Raw genomic sequence first — 22,536 nt, forward strand, 5'->3', positions numbered from 1 at the left:
CACTTCAAATTCCCAGTTTCAAGCAGGCTACTTTTCCTTTTAAAAAAAAAATTATTTGTTTTGGCTTGCACATTCATATTCAAGGTTTGTTCCCCATTAAAATAAATAGATACTGAATATTTCTTATACCAATTGAATGTGCTGAGTACTCACTTTCTTTCATTATATTCGGCTGTCATATTAACACATTCATATGGGTGCGGGCTCCCATGGAGCAAACAGGACCCCAGACTCTTGCTCTAGCCCCTGAAAATGTATTTTCCCCCAGACTTCAGGTTTTAGAAGACTGAACTTGAGAAGTCTCTTTTGTGTTGACAAAGACATTTAGCAATTGTTCTCTCTTTTTTTTTTTTTTAAAGATTTTATTTATTTATTTGACAGAGAGAGATCACAAGTAGACAGAGAGGCAGGCAGAGAGAAAGAGAGAGAGAGAGGGAAGCAGGCTCCCTGCTGAGCAGAGAGCCCGATGCGGGACTCGATCCCAGGACCCTGAGATCATGACCTGAGCCGAAGGCAGAGGCTTAACCCACTGAGCCACCCAGGTGCCCCGCGATTGTTCTCTCTTAATCCATATTTGAGAGTGGCCCCAAGTTAACCAGATTAGCGGTCTAGAAGTGGAGAGCTAAGGATATTTTAAGAATCCTAAGCATTCTCCTCTCATTTGAGTGGGCTGCAGAGGACATGACTTGCTACTCCAGAGTAATTCTAGAGGTGCTGTTTCCATTTCTAACAGAATCATTAAGAAATCCCAGTTCCGGTTCCCAAACTCACTGCTACTTCATTGGCTACTTTCACAAAGTAGAGGGAAGTTAAAAAAATAAAAATTAAAAAAATTTCAGTGAAGCTCCATCTGGTCTGCCTTCTATAGGAGAGTCTTATTTCTTCCATGGGATTGGGATCCTGATCTTACTTTATATTTGCTGTTGTCAAATCCAGAGAAACTAAAATGGACCAGAGCTTTTACAAACTTGACTCTGTACAACCAGGCTCCAGGTGCCCAGATCAGCAAGGCACCTTTTACAACACATTTTCACATATAGGAGCAAATACCTTCCATTTGCTCACTGACCACATGTCCCCTACCAAGGAAATCAACACATGTGGCCCAATAACTATAGGGACGATAAAATGGAAAATTTGAAAATAGAATTATCCCAGAAATTCCTGGGTAGTTATGTGGTAGGCCCTGTAGTAGATCTTTCTTTGTAAGTTATCACATGAAATCTTTACAAGTATATCAAGTCGATCTGATTATCCTCTTGCAAGTCATGAGAGAACTGAATCTCATACCGAGGGGGTGTGACATAGTCAGGCAAAGGCAATAAATCATCACATCCAGGTTGAGTCATTTGTTCCCCCTCTGATGTCATGCTACCTCTCCCGTGGCATAGGACTACACAACATGTAGATTCTTGGTATAAGTAATGATGTTCCAAGGTAAGAAATGGCCAGAGATAAAAGGCTGAGATGGGACACTATGATCTTGGTCTTCAGTATAAAATTTCTCGAGGGGGAACAAATACTTTTAACAACTGTAAGCCTCATGCAGAACTGAGGATCATGTCATGGCTCTCTTTTTTCTATGAGAGAGTAAAACACTCTTTTTTTTCTTTTTTTCAGTAAAAGAAGTTTACTATCCCATCCAAATATTTTTGGGTATGACTTGTTCCTCTGGGAGTAATCTCAGATTCACAACCTTTAGTTTCTCAAGCTGATCTGAAAATTTTCTGCCTTGTGCTAGCATTACAGCCATATGGGACAGAAATTTAGAGGTAGCTAACAGATGATATTTTTATGTAAATTCCGTTCTGATCAATTTATCAGGCCCTGTTCAAGGACAGAAATGGCATGGAGAACCCAGGAAAAGAAAAGGAAATAAATATATCAGTTGAGGACATTTTTGACTATCTTTGAATCAGAATACTAATAGCACCATCCAGAAGCTTCAAATTAGTATACTGTAATGTATTTTGGGAAGTAACCAGGAATTTATTTGAGAGCCAAGAAATGGTGGAGGCCCTTCTGGCTGGGAATAGGAGATGCTTAGAAAGTTACAGTGGAGCAGAACTATTTGGGGAGAAAGATAACTCTCTCTTTACTTTTCCTTTCTCTTCACTTCTGTTCTTAATGCACACATACAAACAGCGTACTACTGCTTTGAGAATATTGACTTCAGGTAACATATCTAAACATGTAAATGAGAGCTTTATTGTACACAGAATTTTGCTGAATTATGGCTACATCTGAAATTTGGAACTCTTTAGATGTAAAATTTCCCAGAATTTCCCAGAGATATGTGTATGAGTGAGTTCTGACCATCATAGCAGAATGGTTACTTTGTGGTGACTTACTGAACAGACACATTCCAATAAGATCCACATTTGTACCAGAGCAGAAGACCAGCTGCTATCTTTTCTTCTCAACAAAGGACTCTTGTGTTTGAACAAAAACTATGTATTGTATGCCCAGCAGCAGAAGGGAGTCTGAGCAGTGATGTCAAAGTATACCATGATGTCACCACAATTCACAAAGAATTACAGTTAATGCCATGTGAAGCAAGGCCAAATTCAACACTTTCCCTCTTGGGTACTTCACAGTCTGAAAGACAGAAGCAAGGCTGGAGGTCATGCCTTTGTATAATTTTGTTTCACATTCTCCAGACACCCTAATTTTGGAAGCAGGGGAGGGAAGAAGACAGCCTGTTAAAGAAAAGTCCACTGACCATGTGCCGAGAATGAATGCTAGTGTCTGTATGCACAAATGTCTATGCTAAGATAATTCTTAGAATTTTCTGCTGAAGCCTACTAGACAGACAAGTTTAACTGAAAACGATATGCAAAAACAAAACAAAACGAAAACAAAACAAAACAAAACAAACAAACAAAAAAAACCCAGATGTTTTTAGGAATAAATTTACACAAAACAATTTGGCCCAGACCCTGAAATAAACAGGAAAGGAGCAACATAAATGAGATTGGGAGCACCTAAAAAATTTAATAAATGTTGGAAATAAGACTTAGCCATTCTCTTTTTCACTTTCAGAGTATGTTTATCCAGCCATTAAGCGATTAAATTCTTGATCTCAAGAAAGGCAGTGCTGGAAACTCTTAAAAATATTTGCAATCTAATAAATTCACTATTCTATTAGCGGTTTCAAACCTCTAATCTGGACATCTGTTTCATCTTCCATTTACTTAATAATGTAAAACGATAAACATCACAAAACCAGTGGTGATTGCCCAACATCTTTAGAACTGCAGGTAATACGGATAAGGATAAGGATAAGCAAGGCAGTAAGGAGCACAGGAGAATACTTCTAGCTCAAATAGTAAAGAAAATAGAAATAGGATCCTTAAAAAACAGTACCGGGTCACATCTGATTGTGGTGAGTTCTCCTTTAGATTTTAACCACAGAGATGGTTGAAGTCCCTACCCTTTGAGGAGGGTGGGGATGGGTAGGTTGGAGGTGGAAAAGGACGATGGTTCTGATCCAGCCAAATGACCGCCAAAGGCTGGAGCCCACGAGGAGTAATGGAAAGAGTCAGGCCTCGGACTGTCCAAGCCAAAGTCTCTTAGGAAGAGCCAAAAAGTCAGGGGCTCAGGAGACCGAGTTCAAAGTGAGCTTCCAGATCAGATTTGGTGTCAGAGCTGGAGTGTGGAGCCTGGAGCACTGTGCCTAGTGGAGAAGAGATAAGAGGGAGACTCTCTCAAACATAATAAACATTTAGGGGTGCCTGGGTGGGTTAAAGCCTCTGCCTTCGGCTCAGGTCATAATCTCAGTGTCCTGGGATCGAGCCCCACATTGGGCTCTCTGTACAGCAGGGAGACTGCTTCCCCCTCTCTCTCTGCCTGCCTCTCTGCTTACTTGTGATCTCTGTCTGTCAAATAAATAAATAAAATCTTTAAAAAAAATAATAAACATTTTTGCCCCAAGGCAATTTTGGAGTAGTGGATGAAAGACTAAAGACATAGCAGGCAAAGTAGTAAGTAGAAATTGAAGTGGAGATTATAGTGCTATAAAATGGTGCATCCATAGAGATGTTTTTCTTTTTGACAGCTCTTTTTTGGTCTTTGGAACTAGTGGCAGAGAGTTTAAGGGGTGGAAGCTGTTGTTATGTTCTAGGGTGGGATAAGGAGGAAAATTCTTTGAAACCATAATATATCCCTCTCCCCTGTGGCCTTGTGTATATACAGAATTCATTCATTCATTCAACAAATTTTTATTAATTCTTTGTTATATTATTGGACACTAGGGCCTTGTGGTGTTATATTCTAGTAGGAAATAGAAAATAAACAATAAACTTAATATGCAAATTATGTTAGAAAAAGAGTGCCATAGAATTTAAAAAAAAAAATAGAATAGTGTAGAACTTGGGTCTGGGATGCTGCTTTAAATGGTCTGGTCAAAGTAGGGCTTACTGAGAAGATGAAAGTTTCCCACAAAGGGTTAAAGGAGGCTTTGGAGGTGTCTACAGAAGAATGTTCCAGTCAGAGGCAATAACCAGTGCTATCCTAAGATAAGAAAGCACTTGCTATGTTTGGAGAATAGCAAGGAGAGTGAGCCAGAGGGAGATGAAGTCACAGAGGTAACTCAGATGGGTTAGAGGAGCTTGTGGGCCATTGTAAGGACTCTTACAATGAATCCAAGAGGAAATTGGGTCGTCCTACCAGTGATTGGTAAACCTAGAGGAGAGACTGTCACATATTGCGACGATCCCTTTGGAAAATCTTTGCCTGGAAAAAAGGGAATTAATGCCTTCACATATTTTTTTTTTCCACATTGTGGAATTAGAGTATAGAAGAACTACACCTCATCCATTTGGCCTAATAACCTGTGGGTATTTGCCAGTATTTCCCTGTGGCATTTGTGTGGCTGTTGAAAAAAAGCAACTAATGTTTTAAACCAATTCAATCGCTCCCTCAAAAAAGAAATCGTGCCCATTGAAAATATATTTTCAAAGCTACCAAATGCAAAGATCCCACTTTTTTCTTGAAGTTCAGTCTCAGTACTTAGAGCTATAGGATGATATCACTTTTGGCAGCAAGCTGTCACTGACAGAGACATGTTCATCCCGTTCTTCCAGTCTCTTCATTGCCCTTCTAACCCCCAATAGGAACACAATACATCACAGAATAGAGGAATCACTCCTTGATGACATAGTCCTATTCAGCTTGGGCTTCAACGCTGTCCCAAAAGTGTGATCTTAGACACGTTGTTGAACCTCTCTGAGTCTCAGTTTTATTTAAAAAAATATATATTTGTCTATTTTGCAAAATAGACATTTAATGAGAGATATTATGAGGATAATGTCAGGGATATTAGGAGAATTAAATGATGTTAACTAGATTCATTGTGATGACCATTTGCAATATATGTAAATATTGAATCATTACATCTTGTACCTGAAACTAATGTTATATATCAATTATATCTCAATAAAAAAAAATAAGTGAGAAGATATATATAGCAAGTGTTTGGCAAACATTAGTTTACTCTCTCTTCTCTAGGTAGCTTTCCCTTCTTTCTCTACGTCCATACCTCTCTGACCTTCAGTCTTAGAGATCTTACTCCTTTTCTGTTCTCACCTATTTTGAGGGAATTATCTGATTAAACCCATTCGCTCTAGATTGGGACCATGCCTACTACTTATGTGTATTCCCTACAGCACCATAAGAACCAGCATAGTGCCTTATGCTCCACTGGTTTAGTTTAATTTAAGTATAATCGACAAATTCATGTGTTACTCCTCCCAAGGGTATTTGAACAACAAACAAAGGACTAAACCAGTGGTTCCTAACTTTGTAACACAAAGGTGTTCTTTATTATTTTTTTCCTATGGGCCTTGTGTTTTGGAAGTTTCCATCTACTCAAAACACTGCATGTATTAAGTAATAATTTGTTTTCCCATTTTATGACTTAAAGACCTGAGTATAAGTAAAATATAAATGCAATAAAGATCAGGATTCAGTTTATTTGTATAATGAGATGGTTGGGGCTTGGGGGAACCTTACGTGGTTTTATGGCAGGTAAATATATTTCCATTAGGCTTTGAAAATACTAAACATAGATCATGGACCACTATTAGCACCTTTGTGAATGGCCAGGGATTTTGTTTTCTCATATTCGAGAGGTGTGAAGCACCAGTACAGATGGGGGTTTACCTTCCCACTTACTTCCTATATGTGTTTCCAAGTCACATAGCTCAGATGAAGCCACCTATTCATCCCTGGGCAGAAATCCTGCTCTGGTAGCCATAATCTTGATAAGAATAATCAACCTTGTTTTCACCATTCACCGTTGCCACAATAAATATCATATACTGTGTCTTTTCAGGGTTCATAGACATCCTACTATAACCTGTAGTCAGGAAACCCAAGTTGGAATTTTGGTTTTGTTAGTTACCTTGGGGAAAGTTATTTATTTTGTTTGAATCTCAGTGTTATAAGTACTTGAAATCATTCAAATCTTAAGAGAATATTAACTTTTTTTTTTTCAAGCCAGTGTCCAGCTTTACTAAAGATACTTTTCATAAACAATCATGGTATTTCAGGCAGGACATAGACAGACAATCATTAACAGTATACAACAACTTTCACGCTCCCTTCTTCAGTGGACTACCAGAGTCAGAAAGCCACTATAAAATCCAATGAAGTCTTCATTGGAAGCTCTGAGTAGGGAAGGTTAAAGTGAGGGTTGACATTTCTTTTTTTTTTTTTTCCACTTTTTCATAGTTTATTTACTCTCATAGCTCCTCAGAGGAGGAAGTCATTTCTCCTTTGTTCTAACAGAACCAAAGAATTTTAGTGGGATAACATGAAGAGGTTGTTTCTTTTCTTCTTTTTCATTTTCCATCAACAATCAGTCCTCTTCCTAATTTCCCAAAGAATCAAAAAATTATGAAGAAATGTTTCGCTGGTTCTAATTTCATAGTAGAATAATTTTTTTTTTTAATTTCTTTTCAGCATAACAGTATTCATTGTTTTTGCACCACACCCAGTGCTCCATGCAATACCTGCCCTCCTTAATACCCAACACCTGGCTCCCCCAACCTCCCACCCCCAGCCCCTTCAAAACCCTCAGGTTGTTTTTCAGAGTCCTCTTACACTGTTGGTGGGAATGCAAGTTGGTGCAGCCACTTTGGAGAACAGTGTGGAGATTCCTCAAGAAATTAAAAATAGAGCTTCCCTATGACCCTGCAATTGCACTACTGGGTATTTACCCCAAAGATACAGATGTAGTGAAAAGAAGGGCCATCTGTACCCCAATGTTTATAGCAGAAATGGCCACAGTCGCCAAACTGTGGAAAGAACCAAGATGCCCTTCCACGGACGAATGGATAAGGAAGATGTGGTCCATATACACTATGGAGTATTATGCCTCCATCAGAAAGGATGAATACCCAACTTTTGTAGCAGCATGGATGGGACTGGAAGAGATTATGCTGAGTGAAATAAGTAAAGCAGAGAGAGTCAATTATCATATGGTTTCACTTATTTGTGGAGCATAACAAATAACATGAAGGACATGGGAAGATGGAGAGGAGAAGGGAGTTGAGGGAAATTGGAAGGGGAGGTGAACCATGAGAGGGTTGACATTTCACATGTAGCATATTGTTTTAGAACTTTTCATAAGATGACCCTGACTTTCAGGAAATGAAGTGAAAATGGCAGAAATATTAACCTGAATTATTAAGATGAAAAAGAAATTCTTTTGAAGGATGCTATCTCAATGGTGACACTATGAAGTTCAGATTGCCTGACATAGTAGGAACCATTTCTTGGGGTCAGTTTCCAATAGGTCTCTGGGCTTAAGGGGGTCAAGGCTATGGTAAAGGCAGAGGGAGAAGAAGACATAAAAATGAATTTTAGTTTTTTCACACCACAAGGTGTCTGTGCCAAGGTGCCTCATGTGTGTCAACCTCAAGGAATCCCTCTTCCTGGAAACCAAGAGGAAGTTTCTGAAAACTAGAAAGGAAAGGTATTTCCCCCATGTCAATCTAGCTTCCAGAATATTCTGTTAAGTGACATATGCCCTTTCCCAAAAACAACACTGAAGTGTTCTGGTGCTAACAACATAGCTAAAAAAAAAAAAAAAAAAAAAAAAAAAAAAAAAAAAAAAAAAAAAAAAGGAAAGAAAGAAAGAAAAGAAAAGTAAAACAGAATTCTGCATTTTTACAAAACTTGATAAAAAATCACATTTCAAACTGTACAGTCACCAGAAGTACACAGTTATAAAACACGCGCACACTTCACGTGGCATCGCCGGCCCCGTCAGCTTCTGTGCCTGATTCCTTCTTGGCATCTCCATTTTCTGCATAATTATTCCCATCCTTTCCAACATCAGCTTTCCCCTTTTTCCCTTTAGGTACCTTCTCTTCCTTCTTTGCAGGGGCCTATTTAGGCTTGAAGGAGCAGGTTCAGCAGGTAACCTTGCTGATCTTGTCCTTGGCTCATCCCTCACCTTGACTTTGTCTCCTCTGGCATCCTCTTGAGACTTTCTCTTGGGCATGGTGGCCATGGTAGTGGGACAGAGGCCCTGGATGTGAGGATGCAGCTGCATGTGGGCTTTGTCAATCCAGGGGTCATTCTCGCCTCTTCTTCACACTGCTCAAGGATGCTATTTTTAAGAGAGATACTTGCAGTGAATCATCTAAAAGATGGTCAGCCAGCTCATTTCCCGGACTCTGGAATAGTAAATTGGTGTAGTCTCCTCCAATAACAGCCATCGTCTATTGAGTTTGGCCTCTTGAGTACAGTGCCATAGAAGATGTGGAGCCACATAAAATCTCAATGGCAAAGAGTGCTACAGTTGATTAGCAATGTCTGTCATGGGTCCTGGCAGGGAAAATAGCTGCACATATGCCATATTTTTGCCAACCAGCCCTAAGTGTTATAAAGTCTGTTTGTAGATTAAATCTGACCATCACAATACTCTGTACCTGGATGATTTGTTTTGACTCCTTAAAGTTTGCTTTTATCAAATGTTCCCTGACTATTAGGGTTCATCAAAGATTACTGAAGAGTCAGTTCTTTGAAAGGTCTTGTATTTATTTGCTGAGTTGCTACTGGGACACCGTTACATGGCGTTGTCTTTCAGAAAACTCACAGCAGATGTATATCTAGGATTTCAGTACTTTGAGTAATTACGGTTCTCCTGAGCCAGTTTGTCATTCATTCATTACATAAATATTTATTGAGTGTCTCCTACAAGGAACACATTATCTTACACATTTTCCAAAAGATACAGTAAATGCTGTAACTCTTGCAATTGCTCATGTTTTCCTCATATCCAGATATGTAACCCCCATTTAACAAATGTATAGGACTTTATATATTCTGTATAATTCTCCCCTTCCTGGCTTTAACTCATCTTTCTTATTTTTCTCTTTGCTCCATCTTCCCATTGTTTTTATTTTATTGTTTTGTATTATATGTATTATGCTATACATATTTCTGCAAAAAGGTGAAGCATAAGCAAATCAATCAATATCTAAACGTTTTGAAGCTAAGGTTAAGGATACACTACCTTTCCTCTTAACCTAAATAGTAAATGAGTTATAATGTGTGTAAAAGCACTTACTCTTCCACAAAAAGTTCTATCTGAATTAAATAATTATAAACAAGAGCAGCTGTGATCAGATTTTAGTTTTCCATGTTTGTCTTTCCCCGTGCTGAAAATAAAGGGATTTAAAAGTTTCTTACCTCATGGTATTGGATCAAGAAAAGCTTGACATCACTGGCTCAGTATTTGATGCTAGAAGTTGAGGTCCTTATGGGAAACCATTTGAAATGTAGCCAGTGTGAACCCATCTAAGCACGTCAGTTTGGGGCATGGTGTCAGCTTGTGGGTTGTGTTTATTTACATTCTCCAAATTATTCAGATAATAATCTTTCTTTTTCCTGTGGCTCGTAGTGAAGACATTTTATTATACATATTTCAGTGTCTAGAGAATTTCAGTCTTGTGTTCTGCCTGTTCACTTACTATCAGCTCTGCAAGACTAAGGGAGAGACTTCTATCAGCACGCAGAATAGCCCTAATGCCTAAAATCCGCATGGCATGCTTGAAATCTATAAGCTAATGATAACTGGATATTATCATCCTAGTTTTTGTTTAGGGAGGGTTCTCCCCCCTTCCATTAGTAAATCCTGAAGGAGAATGAAGAATGAAGAAAAATGTTCTACTCAAAAATAGGATGAAGGACTGTTTGTCTGTATTTATACATACGTGTATATATATGCAAAAAGCCTACAATCAAGATAGCAAGGCAGAAGTTGACGACCCACTAATGGTGTTTAAACAAGGAAAACATCTTGGAGCTTTTCACTTTTTATATCACCTGAGATAAAAATTTTATTTAAAAAAAAAAAAAATACTACTAGGGATACAGAGGAGGTCCCACCACTGTATCAAATTGACAACTAGTAGCAGAATACGAATAAAATACATTAGGTCAAAATACTCAGCTAGTTTTCCACCCCTTACAAAGAAATTCCATGTGGTTGCCAAAGTTATGAGTGGTCATTATCTCACTTTAATGTTTTGTCCAGAATGGGGTGGGTCTGGGAACTCGGTGACCTGAACATTGCCTTCTATGACATTTCACTAATAATGAGCATAGGTGCACTTGGGAAATAATCTCTTAAAAATACTAGCCCTTTATTGTAATTCTTATTCGTGCATCAGGACAGAGGTTTTGGTTTGATATGTAGTCATCATTTATATGTCTGTTCCTCTGTGTACACAGAAACAAATAAGCGCACGTATGCACATATATGCACATTTTTGTCTACATGTGTGTCATCAATGACTGCAGTCTAAGGCTGCTTACCTGTCACCTACAGTGGCTTCATTAACAAACCATTTTGTTTGCTGTGTGTTTCATTGATTCACCAGCATTCGCTGCACACATCAAATGTTAAACACTGTGCCAAACAACAGAAATACAAAGACTAATGAAGCATGGGCTCTCAAATAGCCCATGAGCTGATACAGAGACAGATATAGCAATAGATTAAACACAGTATAAGTTATACAACTATTTGAATTGGGTGTATATAAAAGAAACCCCAAACTAATAATAGCATAAGCACATAAAGGATTTACTCTCTCTCAAAAAAAGAAGACAAGATGCAATCAGTCTAAGTGAAGTGAAAGACCTGGCTCTTTTTTTCTGTTCTGTCCTCTTTACTGCAAGGCTTCTGTTCTCAGGATTGTCTCATTTTTCATTTTGGCACTGGAGCCAACAGGAAGGAAGAAGAGTAGGGGGCAGGTGGGGTCATCTAAGTCAACTTCTTTTAAGTAGTCTTCCCAGAAGTCCCACAGAACCCTTCCACTTTTATTTCATGAATTGCAAATGGTCACAAAGCCAGTGAAAAAAATGTGTTCTTTTTAACTGGACATATTGCCACCCCAAATAAAACTGGAGTTCTGTTCTTGAAAAAAATAGGGAAGATGGATGTTGGGTAGCAACCAGTAATCTCTGCCACATAGACTCATGAAGAAATGCCTGAAGAAGCATAAAGTAATAAGGCCATTCACTCTGGAAACTAAAAAAGTCTTGGTTGAGGAGCAGACACTTAATTTGGGATTTGAAGGATGAGTAGGAGTTTGCCAAATAAAGAATTGGGGAAGAGCACGTTAGGCAGAAATAGTGGTATGTGCAAAGGCGCAGAGAGATCTATCATTATAACTGCCAAATAAACCCATTTCTTTATTTCTGTTTTTTCTTCGTTATTAATAATAGCTCTCAAAGTCACAGTTTAACTAATTTTTAATTACTCTGTTATTCCAGACCAACACATTGAGACAGACTGAGATACGTCAATAATGATTTTCTTGATATAACTGCAAACAGTTTTCTACTGGGACCAAAATAAGAACATTTTATCTGATGATAAAGTCTTCCAATGTTTTAAAAATAATTGAGTAAGGATATTTTGGCACCTTAAGAAGGAATTGATACAAAGGGAGAAAAAGTGTGTCAGGGAGATGTTTGTCTTTTCAATTCCAAAGTTAAACAAAGCCCGGTTAGAACTCACTTGGTTCATATCCTGAGGTCCATAAACTTACATCAAGAGCTCTAAGTTGGTGGTCTGGTCAAGTTAGCCTTAAAGTATGTCATCTTCTATTTAGCTGCTCCTAATAGATTGTTACTTTGGATCTGTGAAGTTGGATTTTTCTTTTCTTAAAATGGCTTTGGAGCCATAAGAAATCTTTAGGCTTAGAGAGAGATTTTCATGGTAATCTCCTATTTGGCTTCTTCAGAGACATCAGAGACCATTAAAAATTCTCCAGAGCAAGTTAAATCTTTTGAGAAACCTGAAATTTCTTTAATTTAAGGAATAAGCATAGTTATATTTGAGACACCTGAGAGTAAATTTCCATGCTCCCTGCCTATCCCCCTCTATAGTGCTGAGTATCTTGTAAGATTAAGATCATTTCTTTCCAACCCCAAAGAACAACACCTGAGTCGATGGTTCTTTGAATACAGCCAAAATTAGGGTTGCAATGTTTTGTTTTGTTTTCCCAAAGGATTCGACCCTACTAAGGCAACCCTATGGTTCATTCTTCTGACATTTTTTTGTTTTCCTTTTTGTTTTTTGCCAAATTTGGTTTTGGATTACCTTCTAATTAGCTGGTAGGTATCTACACATGACAAAAATGTGCAGTACAACTCACAGCAACACGTCCCTTTTGTCTAGCTAACTCTGGAACCTCTTTGATATCTCAGCTCCAAAGACTCTTCTTCAGGAAAGCTTTCTCTGGCCTCTCTAGCCAGAAATCAAATTCTCCATAATTTATGTTCTCAGAGTATCATGGATCTGCGTTTTATAGTTTGTATCATGATTATCATTTTACATTGATTGTGTGTGATGATTTAAATAATACGTGTCTCTGCTACTAGACTCTAAGTCCCAGAAGGGTAGGACCATATGTGCTTAAACCCTTTGGATTTTGCTCCTAACACAGTGCCTGACCCATAGCAGATCTTGGTCGTTGTTGGATAAATGATTAAGTGACTTTTTTGGTGGTGGTGGTAAATAAGTTACTTCTGAGCTCCCATTTCACACTGTGTTCAGAATACAAGTGAATATGGAATTACTTAGCTCCTATGTGGGTTCATCTACAGATAAAAATTTTGATAATAAGTTTACTCCAGCTCCATAGAAACACATTACTGAAGTCTAAAGCCAGCATGTGTTGGGTGTGTATGGATGGAGCCTGGGTTAATTCTGAAGAGGCTTCACTGCAGCCTGGGAACATATTGACGTGAATTGCAGTTTGACCACAATGACCCCCCTCTGGACGGAACCAGCCCTCCTTTGCTCCCCATTTAAGGGCTGGGCATTATGTTTTCTTGACATCTTTGTATTTCAAAAAATGCCCAATCATTGAAAGAATTACTGCTTTGTCATTTATTTTTAAAGATGCCTGTATGCCTGTGTATAAAAAATGCACATTACCACATTTAAAAATAAAGCACATATATAACACAATTCTAAATAGTGGTATTTTTCAAACCTTTGGCTAAACATGTGTTTGCAATTAATAATTAAAAGTACAAAGAAGAAAATCAAGCCTCAAAGAAAGGTCATATTAACAACTGGATTTTTGAAAGACAACGGATTGTGGGGACTTTCTGGAAAGAAGCCCCTTCAAATGTCACTACAGTTCTCATTTTATTTCTTAATCGAAGACAGTTGTTGAAGTCATTTGGAAGTGGAATAGGTCTTTTGGTACTAGATCTAACTGGAACTATAGAAGTACAACTTGATGCAGTTTGGCTTTGAATATTTTTGAACTTGAGCATTGGAAAGGAAAGAGTAAAAGTACAGCTGAATTTGCCCACATACATGATAAGTGCTTGTGATTTCGTTAAGCCTGCTTTGGACTAAGCATAAATGTTATGTCAGATGTGCTTAGAACTCAGCTGCTTATTACCAAAGTGACCTTGGCCAGATTTGTGGCCTCAGCTATAAATGGAGATATCTTACATGATCGTTCTCAGAATTAATGAGATACTTGTATTGTGCCTCGTAGGACATAGCCAGGCAGAGAGGGCCTCAGTATTGGTTCTCTCTGCCACCCTCCACGTCAACGCTCCTCTCCCACTGCACACACATCCAGTAATCTTGCTTCTGGTGGCTGATTCTGTGATTGTTTCTCTTTTCTTAGTTGAAGTGCTAGCTAGAAAAGGAACCATTTTCATTATAATTCAGCAGCCTTGGTGGCTCAGTGGTAGAACTCTTTCACCTGTTATCATTCACCAAATTCCTATTGAGGGCTACAATTTGCCTAGCACCATAGTGGTTGCTCAGAGTACATGAATGGACCTAACACACCACACCCCTACCCTTACACAGCTTCTAGTCTAAGGAACAATATGGAACGTGAAAATAATCCATGAAATCTTTTCTCCCATAATTGTATTTTTGTAATTTTAGTGAATCATAATTATTACACTGGGAATGATTTTTTAATTAAGGCTCAATAATATCAATAGGTCAAGATCTTCCTCTCTCCCTTTTCCCCTGCCTGCCCCCATCCTCTGTCTCTGCCTCTTCCACGCCCCTCTTTCTGTTTATATATTTGAACTGTAAAAGCATCTTTGTCTATGCTGTTTTTCTTCTTCCTTAGCTTGATTGAAATTCCAGCTGAATTGGTTCCCCTCTATGGGAAGCATGTTTTAGCCTTCCTCAAAAGTGAAGGGAAGGTCCCTGAATGGTGATGGGCCTCACGATGGATCCCTACAGTAGGCACCTGGTTGAATCACACATCTCTCTCCTGTTAGATTGTTGGCTGCGATCACCAGCTGGGAAGCACCATCAAGGAGGATAACTGTGGAGTCTGCAACGGGGATGGGTCCACCTGCCGGCTGGTCCGAGGGCAGTATAAATCCCAGCTCTCCGCAACCAAAGGTAAGATGCCACAGAGATGGGGCAATCTGGGGGTTGGCGGGCTAATTAATCTCTTCTGGTCTTATGCTGGCTCCCCTCAAGCTAGGAATAAGTCCACTACCAAAACGAAGACAAATCTGAACATAATGTAGAAAGCACCATGTTCCTGCTTTGTGCATTAGTTTAGGTAGAGCAAGTCAGGTAACCCAGAGGACAGCTTTTTCTTGCGCTACAGCAGGATTGAATTACACGTGGATCAAAATACTCTCTATTTACAAACACAGACATGCCCAACATGAGGACAGACTGACCCCAAGCCTCTGCCTGATACATAACGTGATGTAGTATATAGCAGGGGGATATAGCAGGGAGAGCGAGTAAATCTAAACAAATTCACTCCTACCACCATGATATCATGCTGTCTTCATTTACAAAATGACCTCTGATTGGTGCTGATCATAGGTTCTTTCAGAATTAATATCGGACAGTGATTATAGGAAGCCATTTACTGACTCTTACTTCTTCATCTCTCTATACTAGCACAGTAAAGTCATGCTTACTAGACAGTATGTGTTGGGAATGTCACACCATCGTCTTATATCCTGATGACAACCTTCTAGCCAGGCGTTGTTTATCCTTGTGTTTTGAATAAGATAACTGAAGCCGAGACAGATTATGTGACTTGTGCAGTCGTGCAACTCTAAAATGGTAGGCCCAAGATTCAAGCCCAGAGTCTGATTCCAGAGCCTAAGCACTTCCTCGTTGCTTGGACTGTCCCACAACCCTGCTGATTATTTCCTTGATGGGCCATTTTAAAGCAATTAGATGGATCAAAACAAGGTACCACAAATGTCTGCCCAGCTGGGTCTTGCTGGGGTAGATGGCACGTGTCTAGTGATACCTAAAACAGCCATGCAGTCACGCAATGACCCAGATCATTTTACAAAACACTGTCTTCCGTCACAATCACTGCCCTAGGTGCTACATCAGAAAAAAGATAGAAATAAGGCAACTCTTGTAATCAAAGACATACGTTTTTTAGAATAATTTGACTTTGCTTGGTAGACTGTCTCCAGATTTTGCCGTTATGCAGAATCCTTCAATAGATCTTTGATTATCTTTGCACACGTCTCCCCTGGCTTGGGAACTGAGAATGAGTATCTTTTACTGAATATGGTTTTGTTCTTCTATTTGTTGACTAGCTGGGAAAAAAACAACTGATGCTTGGCAGGGTGTTTGGCTTTCAGTGGACTTGTAGGTCAAGAAAAAAAGGCCATGGATATGAAAGAACTATTCCCAGAAGTCAGGAAAAGGCAGTTTGCCCAAAGGACTAGGCTCTAGGGGTGAAGAAGAGGTGATTGCAAGGAAGACTAGGGACTTTTAAACACAAGAAACATTGGAGGTACCAGCTTAGGGAACTCGACATGCTAACACCCCTGCCGGCAGTGAAAAATGTGAATCTGGGGAAAAAAAGACTCTGGCAGAGAAAATGAAAGATGAGCTAAGTTAGACATTGATATAGTACATTCAGGTGAGATTTTTTTTTCTTTCATGTGTTGGTAGCTTCTTCTCTACGATGACAAATTAAAGAATTTGGAAGATGAAAACCAGAGGATAGAGGCATGATTCTTTTCTTTTGTAAATCTCTGAAGTCATGGTGGCATATTGGGGAGGGGAGGGGGGAGTTACATTTCAGAAGTCATGCTTGTAGAACACTTTAAGAAATCCTAGAAGAGCTCAAATCTTGCTAATTATTTATGTCATGTAAGTGAATCAATGTTCATTATCTAGGAATCTAGGAATTTCTGCTAGGCACAGATAAAGGGGATGTCTTCCTTTTGTGCCGTAACTGCTGTATAGTGGGCTTAGGGGTAAGGGACCCTCCCTCCATTCCCACTCATGCTCTCTCCCTGAACACTCTACCAGGATAGGTATGGGGGGAGCAGTCATCAGGGACCTCTGGGGACTCAATTGCTGAAATAATGTGGAGAAGCTCTGAAAGAACAAACCAAAGCAAATGAAGAGCCATAAGTCATCCCCAGATCTGCAAATAGATGTTTCAATAAAAAGTGCTCTAAGAGAGTAGGTAAATTATATAATGCACAACCTGATGATTATCCATAAGGACAAAGTGCAATTCATTCATTTACCTTAGTGCTGATGATGCCTTGTGACAAAATGATTTATCTCAATAAAGCCCAACATACACACACACACCTCACCACAATCTATAGCAGATGCTGAATAAAGTGCCTCGCTTATGTTTTCTCCACCCCAGAAGAATCTTCTGCTCTACATTTACAGACTGCGAGGTGACCCCCAAGCAGGGAAGAGTAGACCACTCTGCGGGGCCCAGGGTGCTGGCCAGGTGAGCAGTGCTCCACCCATGAAGGCCCGGTGGACCTATGCCAGCTCTCTCCCCTCTACTCTGCCAAAAGACACTGTGAGCCAACCACGTGCTCTTTATGAACCCCTAGTACTAAGATTCCCCACATTGAACTCATTTTCTTCTGAACTTACATCCAAGATTTCTTTTTTTTTTTAATGTTATCAAGCCTTGGGGAAACAAAGAGAAAACAGAAGAGTGGAGAAAGACCATGGTGGGAAGTGCCAGAAGGAAAAAGAAAAGTAGAAGGAACTTATCCAATGGCTGCCATTTGCTGGCAAATAAAAAAGAAACCATCTTTGTACCAAAAGATAGTGTAATTGCCTAATACAAATACAGACAAGAAAGAGAGCTAGATCAAAGCACACCCCCCCCCTTTTAAAGGAAAAGGCTGTCCACTGATAGCGTTCAATCTTTCCATCTTTCCTGGTCACTTCCTTTCAACTTCCCCAGCCCAACAGCAACAAAAGAGAATAAATTTAACTAACATTAACTTTTGATTCTTGAAATTAAAGGCTCACTCTCTTGCAAATTGTACTGGCTTGCACCCCATTACATATTTTCCAAGTATATGCAATATACTTAGAACTAGAGCCAGTCTATTTGCTATCAATTTAATGTCTCCAGCTTTGCGAAACTCTCATATGAATTTGTATGTTTTGAAATCACCTGAATATCTCAAAACTCCTCAGGGACAGACAGACAAAAAAAAAAAAAAAATAGACCAAACAAAAAAACTAAATAAAATGTGTTTCCATATGGTGAGAGAAGTCTTGGGAAAAAAGTAAAGCAGGGAAGAAGAATAGGAGGTAAGGCTGGGCTGCCAGCAACAGTGTTACAAGGAGTTGCAATACTACATAGATTGGTAAAAAACAAGGACTCACTGACTGCTAAGATGGCATCTGAACTGGAGCCAAGGTCACCACGCAAAAGTCAAAGGAAAGAGAATTCCAGTCATAGAGGCAAATACAAAGGCCCTTGGTAAACGCAAATCTCAACATATTTCCTGAAGTGTAAAGAAGCTCATGTGGCTTAAAGTCAGTTTAAAGAAGCCTACAGGAAATGATGAAGGCAGGATTGGTTGCAAGGTGGGATGAAGAATGGCAAAGATATTGTAGGATTTTGTAAGGATTTTGGCTTTTAATCAGAATGAGATGAGAAGTCACGGGAAGATTTTGAGCAGAGGAATGACTTGATTTATTTTCAGAAGGATTACTCTATGTACTGTGTTGAGAATAGACTATAGTTGGTCTCAGTCAGTTGGTCTCCTGACTCGGAGGCTGTTATGGTGAGCCAGCCCTGGGACGATGATGGCTTGGACTATGGGCAGCGGTGGTGGAGGTGATTCCGTACTGCATTTCCGTGAATCTAAGACCTCACCGATTGAAAGATGGGCTATTATTTTATGCACCACTGTGGAAGAAAAAAAAGCTGCCACTGAAATTAAGAAATGCTGACACAAAACTTCCTGACCTTTTAGGGTTTTTATGTGATAGTTTTAAAGATCTACTTTAGATTTAGATTTTCTTTAAAGCATGGATTATTCATACATACAAAAGACCTGAAATAAGTTATTAAATTGGTAAACAAACTGAAAAAAAAAAACTTTTTCTCGAGATCTATAAAGAACGTCTGAAACTCAACACCCAAAAACAGATTATCATGTCAAAAAATGGTCAGAAGGTATGAACAGTCACTTCTCCAAAGAAGACATACAAATGGCTAACAGACACATGAAATAATGTTCATCATCATTAGCCATCAGGGAAATTCAAATCAAAACCACATTGAGATACCAAACTGTAATTTCTTTTTAATCATTTTGGGCTCAATTTCCACATGTCGTGGGGGTACCTGTAATACAGAATTTTTAAAAGAATTCACAAAAGAAATAAAATACAGGGGCACCTGGGTGGCTCAGTGGGTTAAGCCTCTGCCTTCGGCTCAGGTCATGATCTCAGGGTCCTGGGATCAAGCCCCGCATCGGGCTCTCTGCTCAGTGGGGAGCCTGCTTCCCCCTCTCTCTCTGCCTGCTTCTCTGCCTACTTGTGATCTCTCTTGCTGTGAAATAAATAAATAAAATCTTAAAAAAAAAAAGAAATAAAATACATTGGTACTGGACCCTTTTTTTTTAAAACAGCTGTATTGAGGTATAGATGACATACAATAGACTGGATTCATAAATTTGTGAATTTTTATATATGCATACACCTGTGAAAACAAACATACCCCTCATCCCAAAAGTTTTGTTGTGCCCTTTGTAATCCTTCCCTTCTGCTCTGCCAGCCCTGCCCCCTGGCAACCACTGATCTTTTTATCATTATGGATTTAACTACATTTTCTAAAATTTTACATAAATGGAATTATACAGTACATACTATAGTCCAAATGGCTTCTTTTATTCACCATAATTATTTTGAGATTCATTAATGTAGCATGTATCAGTAGTTTATTTTATTTTATTGCTGTATAGAAATTCCAGTGTATGGACGTACCACAGTTTGTTTATTCATGCACCTGCTGGCAGGCATTTGGGTTGTTTTCACTTGGGAGGTCTTATAAATAAAGCTGCTATGAACATTCATGTACACATTTTTGTATGGACATATGCTTTTCATACCTCTTAGGTAAATTCCTGAGAGTTGAACATCTAGATCATATGGTAGATACATATTTGACATTTTAAGAAACTGCTAGACTTTTTTTGAGAGTAGTTTACTATTTTGCTTTTCTACCAGCAATGTGTAAGAGTTTCACTTGTTCCACATTCTTTCCATCACTTGATATTGTCAATTTTTTTTCTTTTAACCATACTAATTGGTACATAGTCCTATGTCATCATTGCTTTAATTTGCATTTTCCTGATGACTAAGGATGTTGAATATCTTTTCATGTTGTATTAGTCTCCAATTGCTGCTGTATCAAATTGCCACAAACTTAGTGTCTCAAAGCAACACATTATTTTATGGTTCTGGAGGGTCAGAACTCTGAAATGGGTCTTGTTAGATGAATTCACAGTGTTGAGCAGGACTGGAAGTTCTAGGGGCTAATTGATTTTCTTTGATTTGGCCTTTCTAACTTCTGTTAGGTTATCTATGTTCCTTGGCATCTTTGGAGTCTGCAGTGTAAAATCTTTAGATCCTCTTCTACCTCTGTCTCCTCTTCTACTTCTCCCAATTTAAAGAATCCTCGTTATTACATTGGGCCCACCCAGATCATCCGAGATAATCTCTTTAAATTCTGCTGATTACCAGTCTTCGTTTCATCAGCAATCCTAATTCCTCCTTAACATAATGTTTTCATAGGTTCTGGGGATTAGGACATGGTCATCTTTAGCGGAGCAAGAGAGTAAAATTATACTGCCCACTATGGAAGTGCTTATTTCTTCTTTGGGGTAGTGTTGGTTCATGTCCTTTGCCCAGTTTTTATGTGTTTGATTTCCTACCATTCAATTTTGAGAATTCTCAATGCATTCTGGGTACATGTTCTTTGTCAGGTGTGTGATTGAAAAATATTTTCTCTCCATAGGTACCTTTTTGTTCCCCAAAACTGACTTCATATTAGCTTTCATAGAGCAAAAACTTCTGATTTTGATGAAGACCAGTCATCAGTTTTTTCTTGCTAGGACTGTGCTTTTAACATTGTACATAAGAACTTGCCTCATCCCAGGTCACCAATTTTCTCCTATATTTTCTTCTAAAATTGTTGCAGTTTTATATTTAAGCTTTTATATCAATGACCAATTTTCAGTTAATTTTTATATAAGGTGTATCTCAGTATTATAAGATATATCTAGGTTAATTCTTTTGTGGGAGAGGTATAACGATGTCCAACTCTTCCAGTCTCATTTGTTGAAAAGATGTCCTTTTCTCTCTTAAATTGCCTTTAAGACTTTGTCAAAAGTCCATTGGCCATTTCTGCATGGGTCTTTTCTTGGACTCTCTAGTCTGATCTATGTGTCAGTCCTTCACCAATACAACATTGTCTTGGTCACTATAGCTTTAAGGGAATTCTTAAAATAGTTTGATGCCTCCAACTCTACGCTTCTTCTCAAACTCATTTGGCTATTCTATATTAATATCTTTGCCCTTCCATATAAATTTTTCAATCTGCTTGTCCTATTAATAAAAAATATTGCTGAAATTTTGATTTGCAATTTTGTTAATTCTATAGATTGATCCATTGGGAATCGACATCTTTACTATGTTAAGTCACTTAACCTATGAGCACTTCATGGCTATCCATTTCTTTAGGTCATTCCTTTCATAGGCCTTTATTGGTTTTCAGAGTACATATCCTTGTACTTTCGTTAAACTTGTACCTCTTATTTCTTGCCCTATTGCACTGACATTTTATTTTTTATTTCAATATCCAATTCTATATTGCTAGTTTATTTTTAAGTGTTGGCTGCATATTTTGCAAACTTGCTTACTCAGTTATTTGTTCTGAGAGTTTGGGGATTTTCTACATAAACTATCATCTTGTTTTACAAATAAGGGTGGCTTTACTTCTTCCTTTTCAAATTGTAAACCACTTATTTATTTTTATGACCTCATTGCACTGGCAAGCATGTCTAATATGATACTGAATAGAAGAGGCAAAAAAAAAAAAAAAGAATAGACGAGGCAATTGTGAATATCCTTATCTCGTTTCTAGTCTTAAGAGGGAAAGCATTCAGTTTCTCACCATTGAGTATGAAGTTAGCTGACCTTCATCACATTAAGGAAGTTCTTTTTTATTCCTAATGTGCTGAGAGTTATTATAATGAAGGAATGTTGAATTTTATCATGCTTTTTCTGCTTCAAATGATTGTGTTCATATGGCTTTTTTTCCTTAGACTTTTATTGTGATGGTTAACGTTAATTGATTTTCAAATAAAGGATCAGCCTTGCTTTCCTGGGATAAACTCCGCTTGGTCATAACGTATTATTCCTTATATAGATTACTGGATTTGAATTGGCTGGTGTTTTTCTGAGGGTATGTTCATGAGAGATAGTTGTCTGTAGGATCCTTTTTTTAATTTTTTTTAATAAACATATAATGTATTATTTGTTTCAGGGGTACAGACCTGTGATTCATCAGTCTTACACAATTCACAGCACTCACCATAGCACATACTCTCCCCAGTGTCCATCCCCCAGCCATCCCTTTCCTCCCACCTCCCTTCCCTCTAGCAACCCTCAGTTTGTTTCCTGAGATTAAGTCTCATGGTTTGTCTCCCTCTCTGGTTTCATCTTGTTTCATTTTTCCC

General features: G+C 38.5%; 1 protein-coding gene and 1 pseudogene across 1 annotated transcript in view; one reads left to right on the forward strand and one right to left on the reverse strand.

Annotated features, from left to right (window-relative positions):
- Positions 1–22,536, forward strand: part of LOC111156589 (ADAMTS like 1) — a 934,723-nt gene that overhangs the window by 629,418 nt on the left and 282,769 nt on the right. Inside the window, exon 6 of the mRNA XM_022517576.1 lies at positions 14,794–14,920. Within this exon, the coding sequence (XP_022373284.1) occupies positions 14,794–14,920 (127 nt within the window). The remainder of the gene's footprint in view (positions 1–14,793; positions 14,921–22,536) is intronic.
- On the reverse strand, positions 8,250–8,509 carry LOC111156582 (annotated as a pseudogene).

The sequence above is a fragment of the Enhydra lutris genome, unplaced genomic scaffold (assembly GCF_002288905.1).
Source record: "Enhydra lutris kenyoni isolate GAN:26980312 unplaced genomic scaffold, ASM228890v2 scaffoldscaffold47, whole genome shotgun sequence".
NCBI lineage: Eukaryota > Metazoa > Chordata > Mammalia > Carnivora > Mustelidae > Enhydra > Enhydra lutris.